This window comes from Diabrotica virgifera, chromosome 4 (assembly GCF_917563875.1).
Source record: "Diabrotica virgifera virgifera chromosome 4, PGI_DIABVI_V3a".
NCBI classification, from domain to species: Eukaryota; Metazoa; Arthropoda; class Insecta; order Coleoptera; family Chrysomelidae; genus Diabrotica; species Diabrotica virgifera.
In genome coordinates, this window is record NC_065446.1 from 228291238 (window position 1) to 228305231 (window position 13994).

Here is a 13994-nt window from a genome sequence, read left to right on the forward strand (position 1 = left end):
TCATTCAAACGTCATAACATCTTATTAAAAGTCAATAGTCAAAAGGAATTCTTCTTCTTTTTTATAATCTTGTTTAAGGTAGGTAATACAACAAAAAATAATATTGAAAATTATCGAGCTATGTATAACATATTTATATATTTTGAAAACTATACCTATTTTGATGTTATGACATTCAGGTAAAGAAACATATTCTAACTATACGCTAAATTATACTTCACTTTGTATAACGTATTTATAGTAGGAAATACATCTCTACATACTCCTCTGATACGTTAAGATATAAACTATTAGATCGTTTTTAATTATCAATTCATAATTTATTTATTTGCTGTAGATTTTTAACGATTTTTAAAAGTGCGAAAATAAAAGTTTTAAACTCAAATACTGTGTTTCTGTTCTGTCAAACTTAGTGACCACCCCTCTATTTACCTATAGCGGCTGTTCAAGAATTAAGTAAGCATTCCTAGGCAACCAAATAACGTTTACAAAACGTTGAAACGACGCCATAATTGTCATCAAACCACGTCAGTTTATCACGTTTTTTCGACGTCGAAAGTCACGTGAATTTGTTCCACCATAATTGATGTCATTTTTATCACGTTTTAAATACGTGATATCAAAAACGTAGTTTGTAGGTCGTTTTTTTAGATTTATTTTATAGTTTTAAAAATACACAATTATTCGTATGGGCATTTTTGGTATTGCAATTTTTCCATTTAACTGTTTTAAATTTAATGAAACAACATAAAAAATAAACTAATAAATAATTTATTAACAAATTATCCAGCATAATATCTTAATTATTTAACGCTGCCAAAAGACATACGATGCATTGAAAACTTGTACTGGTATCAGAGAGCACAATTAAAAATAGATTTTTTAATTAAAATTGTATGTTAAATAAGTTTAAAATAAATAAATTTTATTTGCTACACTTATTTGAAAAATCAAGACCGGTGCTGCAACATCTATTTAAGCAAAGCAGGATCTGACCACTTGGACCGATAAAATGGCGCAAGGTCACAGAATCTGTCTGACAGCTAAACAATGAAATTTATTGAAGTGCACCTTCGGGTTGTTCGGTGGTCCAACTTTATGTTTTCCTAGAGTTGATGCTTTTTAAATTCGCCACCAGGCGTCGCCCACTTTGCGGTTCCTCGCTCTCTTTCCTTGTCTAAGGTTCCTCGCCATCGATTATCTGTCGTCTGTCATTCTGTCAATCAAAAGACAAATGTCAAATGACATTTGTGATTACTGGCAAAATATTGCATTGCAGGATTACAAGTGTAATTTTTCTAAGCTTGTATTCTTTTCATTAAACTTGTAAAAAATGCCTCTTATGACTGAGTATGGTGCAATGACTGGTCCTAATGATTGGAGAGATGCCGCTCACAGTACAGGAGTAAGTTATATTTCGATACAATGTGATTTAACATTTATTAAATGACTAATTTTGCAGACCTCTATTATGGCCGCGGAGTTTGATGGAGGCGTTGTTATAGGAGCAGATTCTCGCACAACTACTGGGTAAATAAATACAATTTAACACTACAAGCACCAGAGCGGTCATTTTGACTGCTTTCTATTTTTGATCCTCTATATTACTTATTTATAGTTATTTTAGAAGAAACTTGATAATTTAGGACTTTCCTATTCTATCTATTTGAGGATTACAATTTCTCTTTTACAGGTATTTAGTGTAATTACTTTTTGAATATGTTGATGTCTACCTAGAAGAAATGTGTCTTTATTACGAAGGAGAAGTTCCAGGTCTGACCGATTATCAACAGATAAATTTGCACTTGCGTATTTGCAGTATAGAACCCATTTATAGATAGAATTGTATATTATGTTATATCTTCTTCTTCGTGATGTGCCTATCCGTGACGAATGTTGGCGATCATCATGGCAATCTTCACCTTATCTGCAGCAACGCAGAAAAGCTGCACAGATGTTGTGTTGAACCAGGTTCTGAGGTTTTTTAACCAGGATGTTCTTCTTCTTCCTGGACCTCGCTTTCCAAATATTTTCCTTGCAGGAGGGCATATCTGGATTCATTTCTCATAATGTGTCCAAAGTATTCCAACTTTTGAGATTTGATGGTGGTTAGTACTTCTCGGTTCTTCCCCATTCTTCTAAAGGCGCATTTAAATCAAAGCGAACACAAACGAACGAATTCGTTCGTTAACTTTATTGTATTTGTACAGTGAATCGAGCATGATCGAACGAATTCGTTCGCATTCGCACATGTTCCAACCGATGTCGGTAAGTTAGCGAATCATAAAAGGATATCGTTGTTCAATGTGGACAGTGGATAGACGGTAGCGAACGAATTTGTTTAAAGTACTGATTTAATTTATTTACAAACATTAGTTTTAGAGGGTTGTTTATTGTGTAGACGTGAAAACATAATTTTGCAATATGGAATGGACCAATGAATAGATACTTCAATTAATTGAGTTATATAGAAATGAAGAATGCATATGAAACCCGAAATCGAAGCTATATAAAATAATAAACAGAAAAACTGATGCTTGATATAATATTTCTATAAGAATGGGTTGTGATGTCTCTGAATTAAAAAAATGAATTAGCTTCTGGCATTATTTAGACGAGAAATACAAAAAAGAGGGTTCAAAGTAGTTTGCTTTTAAAAGCCTAATGTTTTTATTGGATAAATTTCAACCCAGAGAGACTAATGAGGTAAGCAAATGAAATTAATTGCTAAAATTAATTAAAAGCAAATTTATTTTGATACACCAATTTTACAATTTATTATTTGAACATAATATAGTCATAATACCAAGAGCAAGCAACTTTTTCGAGGAAGGATTTTTAGGAAAGCTGGTTCTTTAATATATTATTCTCTATGCTCCCTCAAACAGCGTATAATACCAACTACCTGCCTCCTGATACAGATTGCGTGCATTAGTTCGAAGCACATTATACAGGTACTACCTACCTACCTAGATATGTTGAATTCAAAATTATTTTAAGAAGGTAATTTTTTTTGTCATTACTTTTGTCATTATTAGAAATATGATTACAAATCTTTTGTCAGTAATTTATATGCTAAAAAGTGTTACATTTGACCTGTGCTCTTGTGCGGAATGGAAGCATGGACGTTAAAGGCCAATTCCATTAACAAATTTGAAGTGTTTAAAATGTGGTGCCTATGTCGAATGCTTAGAATATCATGGACGGACAGAGTCAGAAACGATTAAGTACTAAGAAGAGCGGGTTTACAGGATAGGGAACTTTTTAATTATGTTAAAAGTAAGAAGACTGCATACTTGGGGCATATATTACGAGGGGAACGATACACTTTTCAGCAACTGATATACAAAGATAGAGGGTAAGAGGGTCTGGGAAAAAGATGTCATGGCTGCGTAATCCCCAGTGGACAAGAATCCACGGCTATGAAATGCTTTGCAATGCTAAAAATATAATATTTTAATAAATTACAGTAATATTTTATAAACAAGACAATGTACAGTGGAAGCCTACGCAGAAATGCACGGCATCTTAAGAAGAAGAAGAAATATGAATTTATAATGGCTAGACATTTTTGGACGTTTTATTTATTTCCAACTTTAGTTGATAATGCCAGATTTAAATAAAATATTAATAAATAAAACTTATCATCAAAATTTTCAACAAAATAATAAAAAATACCTGAATAAATTATTTTGAGTCTGGAAATAATTTTTATTTTATTTTAATTATTAAAATCAAATTGTTTAAATTAAATACATAGATAATTATTATAGCATAGAAACAGAACAAGATGAAATTATTGAAGTCGTATCAAAATTTTTACTTATATTTATGAATATGACATATTTTTTTCCTTACAGAACACACATTGCATTTTATAAGCTATTACCCAACAAGATTAAAATTTACCCAGCAAGAAACAGGACAATAAACTTAAACACAATGTGACTGGCCCATCTATACATCTGCGGGCAATATGCACTTCGGATCATCAACGAATGCGAACGTTCGCTTCAATGTAAATGGCCCTACTTTGTAGCGAACGAATGACCAAGCGAACACCTACGAATTCGTTCGTTTGTTCGTGTTCGCTTTGATTTAAATGCACCTTAAGAACCTCCTCATTTGTGACCCGATCAGTCCATGGGATTTTAAGAATTCTCCGATATAGCCACATCTCAAATGCTTCCAATTTTCGGCACATATACTCGTTCAAGGTTCATGATTCAACACCATAAAAAAGCACAGAGAAGACGTAACATCTCAGCATTCTTACTTTTATACCAAGAGAAAGGCTGTGGCTCTTGAAAAAATTATGTTATATACTTGGCTAAAATATATCTAGATGTCACTTCACCCAGTACATGGCATATAAACCTGATAACTTTGGAATTAAATACTGGCTTGCAGCTGATGTGCAGTTCAAATATTTATTGAACGGATTTCCTTACTTGGGGAAAGATGAGCAACGACCAGACAATCAACTTCAAAAAAGCTACCGCCAATGTTGAAACAATAAACCATGCAAGAAAGGATAGTCCACCGCCAATACAAAACTAAAAGATGGAATTGTACGAAACAAAAATTTTCATACACAAAGACTTGACGCTAACAGTGTATCAGGAAAAATGATCAAAAATGTTCTAGTGCTGAGTTCTCTATACTCAAATAATATTGAAATAGGCACACATAAGAAGGAGAAACCTGATACCAATACCTACTGCAACCACACAAAATACGGAGTAGACGTTGTAGATCAGATGTCCATACAGTGTTCAAAGTGGACTGTCTCTATAATGAACACAGATATTACGAGGTTTTGCTTATGACGAGTACACTAGGCTATAAATAACTACCCCAACTGCCTGTATATAGAAATGACCAACATCTGTGTTATTATCGAAGCCAGTGCTGTAATAAACTTCACCGCCTGTAATAAACTTCTTCCTTTATATCGACCGATATTGAATATTGTAGGAAATTTACAATTTACGTCTCATTGTTCCGATCGACCATGGACACCTAATAAACTACGTAAGAGGCATCAAAACATTTCATTATTATTGTTGTCTGATATAACGAGATCCGCTTATAACGAAGTAAATAATCTGCTATTTCAGTTCTCGTTATAGAGGGAATTTTAGTATTTTAGATATGACAGAAATAAATGCTTGGATTCTATAGGTACTGTGCGTCCATAAAGTAATGCATAAATTCATTATTTCGTAAACCAGCGACATTAAGGAAAAATCTCGAAACAGCTCGATTTTTATTTTTAAATAACGAGTTTTTGGCATACATATACTAGTGACGTCATCCATTGGGCTTGACGACGTAATTGATGATTTTCTTAAATGATAATTGGGATCATGTAATAGCTCATTTGAAAGGGTTTTCAATCCTCTATTCACTAATATAAACAATAACATAATTATTTATACAGAGTGTTCAAAGTTTCTTTTTAATTAAATTAATCGAGACAAAAAGAAGAAGGTATGTAATTTATTAATTTCAAAATATGTTTTACTGTTGTCAGAAAACAAAAAAAAAATGTTTATTTGACAAATAAATATTTATTTTCGCTTAAATTCAATTTTAAAGCTGCCACCCACCTGCCTCTTGGCAATTTGAACATTTCGTTTAAGAGAAAATCAATGTTCAATTTTTAAATGAAACACTTTTCTGTTTTCTGACAGCAGTAAAATGTATTTAAAATTAAACAAATTACATACATTCATCTTTTTGTGTCAATTAATTTAATTTAAAAAAAATTTTGCTGTACCTATAAATAATTATGTTAATATTTATATTAGTGAATAAATAATTAAATACCATTTCAAATGAGATATGACATGACTCCTATTCTCATTTAAAAAAAATCATCGATTAGGTCATCACGCCCATATGGATGACGTCACTAGTATGATATGTATGCCAAAAAATCGTAATTTAAAAATAAAAATCGACCTGTTTCGGGATTTTTCCTTAAAGTCGCTGGTTTACGAAATAATCAATTTATGCGTTACTTTATGGACCCATTGTATAAGGAAGTTAGTGGCAATCAAATACTTATCTAGTCAAACTTTCCTACTTCAGTTAGCAGAAGAATTGTGACAAGATCATATCGCACCTCCGCTCAAAGAGTGTCATAAGCAAGGACCGGATTAAATGCAATCTGCATTTTTTGCATATTTTTGCATTTTTTTTTGATAAATTAGAAAATGTTGCATTTTTTCAAACATTTTAAACATTTTGCATTTTTTCTTGATAAATTCAGAAAAGTTGCATTAATTCGATATTTTAAATCTCAAAGGTTCACTTTCACTTCCAATTAAAAAACTATCAGTCGTAAATTCAATAACTGTGTATAATCCATTTCTTAAGAAAAATGTTTAAATCAGGTAATATTCTTATTCTATTACATATCTATTTTTGGGACAGAGTGGGTATTACATTATGCTAAATTCAGCACCGATATTCAGGAAACGATTTAGGACACTAAATTCAGTCACTGAAGCTCGCGGATGCTAACTGACTAAATGCGATTACACTATCCTGAATTCAGTACGTTCTAAATATCGGACACTAAATTTAGCAAGATGTAATAGCCTCTTAAGCCGACTAATCCCTAATATAACTTGATCGGTAGGACAGCAATTAGTTGACATAGGTTGTAAAAACCTGTTTGCTCTTTGTAGGGGGATAAGCAGGTACAGAAATTTAGATTTTAATATTAATTTGTTTATAAAAGCTGAAGTTCATTTCGTGTTTTGATTCGCAGTTTTTTCGCCAAAATGCCGAAAGTGACAAGTATTAAACATTTTAATGTTGCATTTTTCATAAAGGCTCTTGCATATTTTTCACACATCAATTGCATTAAAATGCGAATTTTTTTACATTTTTTTGGTGCATTTTTTCCGGTCCTTGGTCATAAGTCAAAAAAGCAAAGTTTAAAGAAAGAAAAAACGACGAGAAAACGACGTTTAAAGTTTGTCCTACAACATTTTCGGGTTTAATTCAAAAACTATTAAAATTAGAATAATAACTATTTTAGTCAGTTACAATGGTTTTTGAAGCTCTATAAAATGGCGTGTCATGTATATTAAAAATATTTTAAAAAATAAAAAAATTTTGAGTTGTGACAGTGTACAGATAAAATAAAGAAAAATTTACGAAATATTATTTATAGACCAGGGCGCATCTGTAAAAATATTAGTACATTTGGACGTTGAGAGGTGACTCAAATCTTTTTGCAGAAATTGCTTGAAAATAACTCAAATAATAATATTTGAGTTATCCTCCCTCTCAAAAAGGTCCGGAACATTGTTTAAATAATCAAAATGTCAAAAAATGAAGGAAAAATTCGATTTTTTTCTTCGTTTTTTGATTATAACTTTAAAAGTATTCATTTGCGAGAAAACTTGTATTAACATAAAAGTTGCATAATTAGATTTCCTACAATATAGAATTGGTTAAAAATTTAGGAAATAGTCATCCTTGTTGCAAAATAGCAATAATTGCGAAAAAACCATACAAAAACAAGTATTCGCATTTTACGCTTTTCAACCATTTATGCTAAACTTAGGACCTTCATATTTCACCCAGAAAAACTTTATGATATAGTAAAACAACACTGTAAATTTCATTAATATCGGTTTAATAGATTTTGCAAAATAAATTTCGCAATCCAGCTTTCGCAAGAAAAATTCATTTTTTCAAAATGTTACAGGACTGAAAAAAGCAGATAGCAAGTTGAAATTTTTTTTGCTTATAGAAGTGTACTGTGCCTTTCATTTTCAATTTGCAAAACTGAAATCGAAAAACCACCACGACGTCAGGAATTTTTTTTAATAAACATTAATTATTGGTGCTACGCACAGGACAGCGGATAGTTTGCTCTGATTGAGCATTCCAATGACCTTTGATAGTGATTGATACATTTTAATTTTTATTACATTTCGATATAAATAAATAAATTTGTTTATTGCAAAATAAAAACACATATTCTATCCTTTGAAATAACACTTTTTTTAGCAAAAACTTTCTTTGTTCATATATTTTAACTTAGAGAATAAAAGTTTATTATTTTTAAACATATGCAATTGCTTAAACAATATTTCACAAACAATAATAAAATTAGTTTGATTTTTGTAGAATTAAAATATTAAAATACAACAAAATATAGAGTAAGAAAATAATATATTAGATAAAGATTCGAAGAAATTTTGATGGAAATCAACTTGTGTGAACCAACCCCTCTTAGTGCAGGCTCGAAACGGATAATCGTTTGCAAAAATTGCCGACCGTGATTTGAGTTTTGATACGGGTTATTGGTACCTTTAGCCGTATGAAAATACTTGTTGCCACGAGCATGCGCGGTGCGTTGCCGTTCCGACCTTGCGCGCCTCGTCCACTTCCCTAGTAGCCCAGTCGGGATACCATTTGACCTTGCATTAGGAGCTGCCCCAAATTTTATTTTTTTAATCTTTAGGGGGGTCAATAGAAGTAAAAATTTAAAATCTCGACTGAATTTGACCGTTGCGTTAGCCGCCATCTTGATTTTAAACGAGAACCGTTTTTGCTCAATATCTCCGCCATTTTCAACTTTTCGACAAAAAATATATAAACTGGAATTGTTTAAAATGTGATTTTATATAATTTCGTTTATTATAATTTTTTTCGTGCGGTCCATATTTTCCGAGTTATGGGGAAAACAGTGACAGTTAAAGCATAATTATTGATTTATTGAATTATCTCGTTTATTATTACTTTTACAACAAATTTTAACCTATAAAAAAATGAAGAGAATTAAATTTTGCACAATTTCAATCTTCTTCATTTTTTTGATAAAATCAAGATTTAAGGCAGTACGTATGCGGTAAAGGCGCGAGCGTAAGACCCGATTGATTTTAAAGCAATTGTTTTTGTTCAATATCTTCCCCATTTTCAACTTTTCGACAAAAAGTATAAAGACTGAAATTGTTGCAATTACGATTTACTACAATTTTTTGAGAGAACCAGTGGCGGCTCTAAGAGGGGGGAATGGGAAAATTCCCCCCAACGGGGTCCAAAATTAAAAAAAATTGTTGAAATATTAAAATATGTTAGCTGACATGAAACTTAATTATTGACAGACAAATTCAACCAATAAAACCCGCTAGTTAATAAAATTAAGTGAACTTAATGCATATAAGTTATTATTTATGTCTTCTATGTACCGGGTGTCCCAATAAGAACGGCTCTCGGCCATATCTCAGGAACCGTTTATAGTACAGCTTTGAGAAAAAAATATTTATAACAAAAGTTGCCTCGGGAAAAGCCTGGAAATTATTTTCATAATTGTAGGCTCACCGCTAGATGGCGTTATTGAATATCAAAACTTAAAAAATCAAAATTTTACAAAATTTACCTAATGAAAGGGCACTGGAAATTCAATCATCGTATTCTTCATAAAATTCTGCGCATATTTGATTTCACAAGTTTAATGTTACCTTTGCAAATAAGAGGTGGGGGTGAGTAGGAACCTTCTTATGAAAAAATGGCTGTAAGTCCGGCAATAGTCTTTTTAATAGACTTCAATAAATGGACAATTCGACGTAGATCTAAGGATCGAATTGTTTTGTAATGCCCCTTTGTCCGCTTCTTCTCGATCGACGATGGTAAATAAATGTTTGAGTGTGGAGTAAAAAATATGGTTTTATTGACAGCTACGTATAATTACACTATATATGATGTTCAGGTAACTTTCTATGATAGACTGCCTTTAATGACAGCTACTGATAATAATTACACTCGGCGTAACTTCTAACAACGACTTACGCACTTGTTAACGAGGTAACTATTTCAATTAGACTGCAACCCAAAATAGTCCCTTTGGTTAATTTATAATCTCGTCAAAATATACAATTCATCAATAAGTTGCATGACAACCGAACTACGGACTTTGCATGTTGAAAGATTGCAACTACAGTTTAAAGGAAGCTATTGCAAAACTTGTAAAGTTCAATTGGAAAATATATTATTTGGCATTTTATTAAGTTTGCAGGTTGAATGGACTCTAATTATTAAAATATTACTCGATGTTTCCCAATGTTTCAATCATACACGGTGAAACTATAAAAGTTTAGGAAGTTAAGAAAAAATGTGAGATTACAAATTAAGGGATTAATTTGAGATTGAACAATAAAAGAAGCTTTTATCTCATCGCATCTTTATTTTTTTCATCGCAAATACAAGCCTTTATCTGTATGATTTTTTTATGTTTGTTACGCGATTACTCCATCAATTATGAACCGATTTTTATGATTCATTTTTTGTTATGTAGGTCATATTTAAGAGATCGATTCAAATTTAAAATTAACTTTACTGGTGCTATTGTACAGTCTGTAGAATTTTTTGAAAAAAAAATATTATGAAGTATTGGAGCGGGTGGGGTGGGGGGAGGGGGAACCACAATACAGACTGGCAACATCTGTGAAATTAAAGTCCAGGGTTACAACAACAAATTTCAGAAGTCAGAATCCGGTCTGCAATTTTTTCAAACGAAACTCCTTTGAGAGTCCGGTCTATCTGTCCTGCGCGTAGCACCAAAAATTAATTTTTATTTAAAAAATTTCCTGACGCCGTGGTAATTAATCGATTTTAATTTTGCAAGTTGCAAATGAAAGGTACAGTACACTTCTATAAGCAAAAAAAAATTAAACGTGCTATCTTCTTTATTTTCAGTCCTGCAACATTTAAAAAAAATGAATTTTTTTTGCGAAAGCTGGATTGCAAAATTTATTTTGCAAAATCTGTTAAACCGATCTTAATGAAATTTACAGTATTATTTTACTACATATATCATAAAGTTTTTCTGGGTAAAATATGAAGGTCCTAAGTGTAGCATAAATGGTTGAAAAACGTAAAATGCGAATACTTGTTTTTGTATGGTTTTTTTCGCAATTATTGCTATTTTGCAACAAGGGTGACTATTTTTTAAAATTCTAACCAATTCTATATTTTAGGAAATTTAATTACACAACTTTTATGTCAATACAAGCTTTCTCGGAAATGAATACTTTTAAAGTTATAATCAAAAAACGAAGAAAAAAATCGAAAATTTTTTTTCATTTTTTGACATTTTGATTATTTAAACAATGTTCCGGACCTTTTTGAGTGGGAGGATAACTCAAATATTATTATTTGAGTTATTTTCAAGCAATTTCTGCAAAAAATTTGAGTCACCTCTCAACGTCCATCTCAAAACAGATGCGCCCTGGACTGTTATCAAAAGTGACACTTGCAGTACAGAATATAATAATATCATTATTATTATCTGGTTAACTGACTTATACTTTTTAATGATCTAACTTTAAATACAAGTGTGTAACAACATTAAGAGGAAACAGTAGCGATCAACAGGTAGCGAAAACGCGTTCCAAGATTGCGGCTGTAATTTTGAATATTTTTTCAAGATATTTGGCAAACGTATTCGTAATATAATAAAGAATGGCGGTACAGAGCCCAATTTGAAAAATATATTAATATGTGGAAATTACTCTGTAATTAAATACAATATTAAAAAAACGAGCCTGTACCGCCATTAAGAAGAACAAAAAAATACACTTTTTTTATCCGATGCCTAGATTTTGTGTCATTTTGGAACTACTAATGAAATAAAAAAATTTAGTAGTTCCAAAATGACACAAAATCTAGGCATCGGATAAAAAAGTTTATTTGAAGAAAGTGTATTTTGTTGTTCTTCTTAATGGCGGTACAGGCTCGTTTTTTTAATATTGTATTTAATTACAGAGTAATTTCCACATATTAATATATTTTTCAAATTGGGCTCTGTACCGCAATTCTTTGTTATATTACGAATACCTGTGCCAAATATCTCGAAAAAATATTCAAAATTACAGCCGCAATCTTGGAACGCGTTTTTGCTACCTGTTGATCGCTACTGTTTCACCTTAGCACAAAATACTGTCAAAAGATATAACGGTGCGAAGGTTAATGACCACCCTTTAATTTTTTTGTGTTAAGACAATAACTATATTACGACACTGGTATAAGCGTTTTGTCTAATAGATTCGTTAAATTCATATTTGTTTATCGAAGAATCATAAGTTCTCACAAATTTTCCATACTACGTGATTTATTCACCCGTGTTGAGCTGCCCCCCCCCCCCCCCCCCACTTGCAAAAATCAAAAAACAAATAACCCTGATTTATGAGATATTTATGAGCTCTCATATTCCGCAAACTAAAAATTTTGAGCTCGTTCCACTGAGCAGGAATTTGATACTTTACTGGGGGGGGCTGAGTCAGCCCCCCCCCCCCCCACTACTTAAAAATAGGAATATTGAATCGGTTTTTGCGGCAGAATTACGAGCTATTTATGAGCTCTTGAAATTATATAGTTTCGATTTTTGAGCTCATCCCCTTCACCCCCAAACAACCCTTTAATTGATTTAACTTAAGAGAAAAATGCTGAGAAAACTTAAAATATATCGTATTGCGGATATAATTCCTATAGCTTATATACTCTAAGAATAAACTATTAAATCACGTGCATTTCGATTATTGAGCTACAACCCCTTCGCAAGAAAACCACCCTATCTTCCCGGCTTAAGAAAAAGTTGTACTTAAAATGCATTAAACTAATTATTTGGCGACTACATATCATTGAATAATTTATAAGCTTCCAAATTACGCGCATTTAGATCAGTAAATTGCAATTTATTTTGTATAGTGCAGTCACTGAAGGTAAAAATCAACGATTACCTTCAATTTCGGTGAACCTTCATCGATTTTCACGAAAATTGGTCAGTGGTTAGAGGATACATCAAGAAACAAAGGTGACATGGTACCACCTTGCGCCTTTACCCTGAGGGTGGATACCGCCCCTTCTCGGGGGTGAAAATTATTTTATTAAAAATAACTGCACAAATCAATAAACGAACAAATTAAAAGCAAAATTTATTATATAAAGTTAATAAAATAAGTCAATACTTTTTAAATTATTAAAGATCAAAGATTTTAATTATTCGTGAAAAAAATGCGTGTTATGAAGCGGTTTTTCGTAAATCACTGAAAAACTGTAAGTTTTTACAAATAAGTTAATAGTAGTTTTATTCGTATAGCTTATATTCTAAGAATAAACTCTTAAATCACGCGCCTTTCAATTATTGAGCTACAACCCCTTCGCAAGAAAACCATCCCATATTCCCGGCTTAAGAGAGAGTTGTACTTAAAATAATTTAAATTAATTATTTGGCAACTAGATATCGTTTAATAATTTATGAGCTCGAAAAATATACGCATCTCAATTATTGAATTGCCACTTTCTTTCTATAGTGCAGTCGCTGAAGGTAAAAATCAACTATGACCTAGGATTTCGGTAAATCTCCATTCATTTTCACGAAAATTGGTGAGCGGATTTTGATGCTATCAACTTTTTCTGGAGCTCATTTTTGATAGGTATTTCTAAGTACTTTGACAAGTATTTAGTACCTAAGTATTATAAAATGCATCTCTCTCCCGTTATTTAAGCTTGAATCCTTAGATTTGAACAGTCGCAGAAAAAATATACATTTAATTTCCAATAACTTACTTTAAATTAGCATTAAAGGGTTTTTCAAGTAAGCAGTTTATTATATTTTTTATTAGCTTCAATTTTAGTGATGAACACTTTTTTGTAAAAACTTACAGTTTTTGAGTTATTCATGAAAAATTGCTTTAAAGCATGCATTTTCTTTCAGAAAAATTAAAATATTTGATCTTTAATAACTCAAAAAGTATTGATTTATTTTAATCACATTATATAACAAATTTTGCTTACAGTTTGTCCTTCTCTCGATTTGTGGGGTTATTTTTAATAAAGTAATTTTCACCCCCGGGAAGGGGTGACGTATACCCCAAGTTAAAACCCCAAGTTGTTATTGTTAATTCGTGAAAATGAATGGAGATTTACCGAAATCGAAGGTCATAGTTGATTTTTACCTTCAGTGA

The 13994-nt window shown here is 31.6% G+C and overlaps 1 protein-coding gene across 1 annotated transcript in view; it reads left to right on the top strand.

The window, feature by feature from the left end:
• Positions 1-1218: 1218 nt before the first annotated feature.
• Positions 1219-13994, top strand: part of LOC114327389 (proteasome subunit beta type-6) — a 41681-nt gene continuing 28905 nt past the window's right edge. Inside the window, exons 1-2 of the mRNA XM_028275986.2 lie at positions 1219-1405; positions 1463-1530. Coding sequence (XP_028131787.1) covers positions 1334-1405; positions 1463-1530 — 140 coding nt within the window. The 5' untranslated portion in view covers positions 1219-1333. The remainder of the gene's footprint in view (positions 1406-1462; positions 1531-13994) is intronic.